Genomic DNA, 3232 nt, shown 5'->3' on the forward strand with positions numbered 1-3232 from the left:
GCTCTAAACCTTGTTTAAGAGGAAAGTAAAAAATCGGCAAATCGGCCGTTTTGTTCAGTCCACTTTTTTCGTCTTCATCATCTTCTGTCAATCCAGTTAATGGAGGGTATCATGGTCTTTGGTCAATGCTACAAGGCTAATTTTTACACCATTCTACTCCAACTATCCATGCGCAGGTCCACAACTTTTCAAAAACTCTAACAATAAGATAAAGTTGCCCTCTCTCTATCACTCACCTCATTCCGCCATTTTGTTAATTAAAGAAACATGAGTTAACATGTGCTCCAAAATATGGGTGTGGTCGCGCATGCTCAGATCTCAGAACTGGGAAAAGGGAGCAATTTTTTTATCTAGCTCTGCTTGGATCAACTACAATACTTAGTGGAGGTTCCAGGCTTCCAGTTTCAGCTAAGAGAAGGTAGTTAGTCTTGGATATTATTGTTTTATTATGTGTGTTCAATAAATTGTATTTAAAAATACAAACAATAATATTAATTCATGTTTTACAATGATCATGCATGAACTTGCAACAGAAACAACAGTCAACAGGACAAGATTGGAGTGAAGAGATGGGTACTGTCACTTCTTCTTAAACAAGGATTTGTGCCAAGATTATTATTATACCATACTTCACTAAACACTGAAGTATAGAATTCCTTTAGCATAACTATTCGCCTCAATAACAATCGACACAATGATGTCACCATCTGAAAAAATATTACAAATATTATAAAAAATCAACACAAACAAGAACATAAAAAATTTTTTAAAAACAAGATGAAGTAGGATTCTAGAGCAAATTTGTGAAAAAGTAACAGAAACAAGGACAAGTAGGATTCCGAACAACCAACGAAAATACGAAATGAAAATCCTACTCTCGTGACGCAAATTCTACTCTACATTGCAAGGTGATCTGTAATTTCTTAAATAAAAGGAAGTGTCTAGAGCTCCGGTAACCGGACACAGTATGCAGTGCTAGAGCTCCGGTAATAGGGGCTTCGCCCCTATATATATACTGGGGCTACGCCCCAGTGCAGCATTAACAATACACTGATTTATATTATAGAAACCGAGTATAAATACAACAACCAGCGTTGACGATGCAGCAGGGTCGTGGTGGTGCAGTGGAGAGGCTGGTGTGGATTGCACGGATAGGGTCAGGGTTCGAATCCGGTCAGGACTACCGAGTAAAACTATGCTGCAGTTTTTGATTTTTTTTTTTCTTTTTTAAAAATATCTTTTTTTTTTTTGCAATTTTTTTGGCTTTTTTTGGGTCAAGAAATAGCACCCTCTCGTACATCTTAGCCTCCGGGGTCGTAGGGTTGGGATTGGGGTTTAGTGTTTAGTTTTTAGAGCACCCTCTCGTACATCTTAGCCTCCGGGATCGTAGGGTTTTGGGGTTAGGGTTTAGTGTTTCTTGATAAAAAGACTAAGTTCCATTTTGCACTATTGCGCATGCGCACAAGCTCTTTTACGGAGAAAAACGGACTGCCGGAGCTCTAGCATTGCAAACTACGTCCGGTTACCGGAGCTGTAGACACAGCCTAAATAAAAATATTAAAAGTACAATGTAGTGTAGAATTTGCGTCACGAGAGTAGGATTTTCATTTCGTATTTTCGTTGGTTGTTCGGAATCCTACTTGTCCTTGTTTCTGTTACTTTTTCACAAATTTGCTCTAGAATCCTACTTCATCTTGTTTTTTTAAAATTTTTTATGTTTAAACATTGGATTCTTCATCAGTTATTGTAAATAGTAAATTAACTTGTTTACTTCTTCCTTCTGCTCTTTTTTGCCCTTATAAGGAATTTGATAATTCAAACTACCAGCTTTACAATAATTTACAGCAATTGTTTCATCCAGTCATGCTACTCAATACTGTTGCATTACTATTAGGAGTAGAACTTATTCTACTCTACTCTGGATTGGGAGGTAAGCCATTAAGACTATTTAATGATAATAGATCTACACACTATTCATTTTATACAGATGGTGCTTTCACTAACTTTCAGTGTACTGATGGGCCAGTATGTGCAGGGGATAAAATAGAATGCAGCTGCACAACAGATACTGGTGCTCTAGACTGGTTCATAAGTTATAGTCCAGTAGATACTTCAATGTGGAGCCCAATCCTAAGTGTTTCATTTAATAAAGCTACAACAAATGAAGAATATTATTATGGCTATAATTTCAAATTTAATACAACTTATACAGGTCTGAACACTTCAATACTGACCTTTAATCTTAATCACTCTGAGAGTGTACGCATTGAATGTGCAAATGGAGATTATGGTGATAAAATGAACACAAAAGTTACTGATTTAGGTTAGTATACACATGCAATAATAATTATTATTAGGCAATTGTATTTTGTTAAAGCTTACTACAATGTAAAATTGGCAATACAGGGTACAATGAAGCTGTAATAATCACATAAGAGTTACGTAAATTTGTTGTTTTGAAAGTAAAAAAGAACAACTGAATATGTTACCCTTTTCAATGTTTTGTATATGCATGATAGGTTATTATGCAAAAGCACCGACAAACTTAACAACAACCTTCAATCCAAGTGGAGTTACTTTACAATGGGAGGACACTGGGAATAACTGTACTTCTACTGAGTATCAAGTGACTGTTATTAGTTGTTTATGTACATCAACCAGTGTATTGATGTATAATACTAGCAAGACAGCTTTACATTTAAGCTCAAGGGATTTATTAGAGAATGTAACCTATACATACACTGTTAGAGGATGGAATGAACAGGAAAGTAATAACAGTAAACCATTCACACTTGGTAAGAATACATGTATAAATAAAACATGTATTTAATTTTGATTTGTAGCTCCTGTTGAAGTGATGAGTGTTACAATAAACATAACTAATACTACTGATCCTTGTAAAAATAATATTTGCTGTATCAATGTTACACTGAATATAATACTGGTGAGAGATTATTTCTTAATTATAGTATGAATCATCAATTACTGTAGGAATCATTAGACATATGCTTTAAGCATCCAAATCAGTACTATAGCATATCATATAATCCCAGTACTGGACATATACCTGCATCATTTAAAATAAATGAAACAGAATTTGGAAAATTAAGACTAAACTTCAATGAGACCCATTGCTTAGTCACACCAACGAAGCCAATAAGTATGTTGTATGTGTAATGGTTAATATATTGAGTACTTTATAGAAGATGATAGATATGATGCACAATGCAGC

General features: G+C 34.9%; 1 protein-coding gene across 2 annotated transcripts; it reads left to right on the top strand.

The window, feature by feature from the left end:
* Positions 1–1815: 1815 nt before the first annotated feature.
* LOC109588721 (uncharacterized) lies at positions 1816–3198 on the top strand. Of its 2 annotated transcripts, XR_002188330.1 has the most exons (6): positions 1816–1930; positions 1988–2323; positions 2378–2462; positions 2520–2795; positions 2844–2944; positions 2992–3198. XR_002188330.1 is itself a non-coding variant. In XM_020004838.1 (5 exons), exons 1-5 carry the CDS (start codon positions 1864–1866, stop codon positions 3175–3177), a joined length of 966 nt encoding a protein of 321 aa, XP_019860397.1. In that variant the 5' UTR covers positions 1816–1863; the 3' UTR covers positions 3178–3198. The 2 variants fall into 2 exon arrangements, 1 of the variants encoding a protein (XP_019860397.1); XM_020004838.1 differs by lacking the exon at positions 2378–2462.
* The last annotated feature ends 34 nt before the right edge of the window (positions 3199–3232 follow it).

Source organism: Amphimedon queenslandica, unplaced genomic scaffold, assembly GCF_000090795.2.
Source record: "Amphimedon queenslandica unplaced genomic scaffold, v1.1 AMPQUscaffold_11910, whole genome shotgun sequence".
Classification (NCBI taxonomy): domain Eukaryota; kingdom Metazoa; phylum Porifera; class Demospongiae; order Haplosclerida; family Niphatidae; genus Amphimedon; species Amphimedon queenslandica.

Bases quoted from the DNA above. Each gene is read 5' to 3' on its own strand.
- LOC109588721 (XM_020004838.1), top strand. From the start codon at position 1,864: ATGCTACTCAATACTGTTGCATTACTATTAGGAGTAGAACTTATTCTA. The intron at 2,324-2,519 runs GTTAGTATACAC...TATGCATGATAG, and splicing joins CACAAAAGTTACTGATTTAG to GTTATTATGCAAAAGCACCG. The intron at 2,796-2,843 runs GTAAGAATACAT...TTTGATTTGTAG, and splicing joins CAGTAAACCATTCACACTTG to CTCCTGTTGAAGTGATGAGT.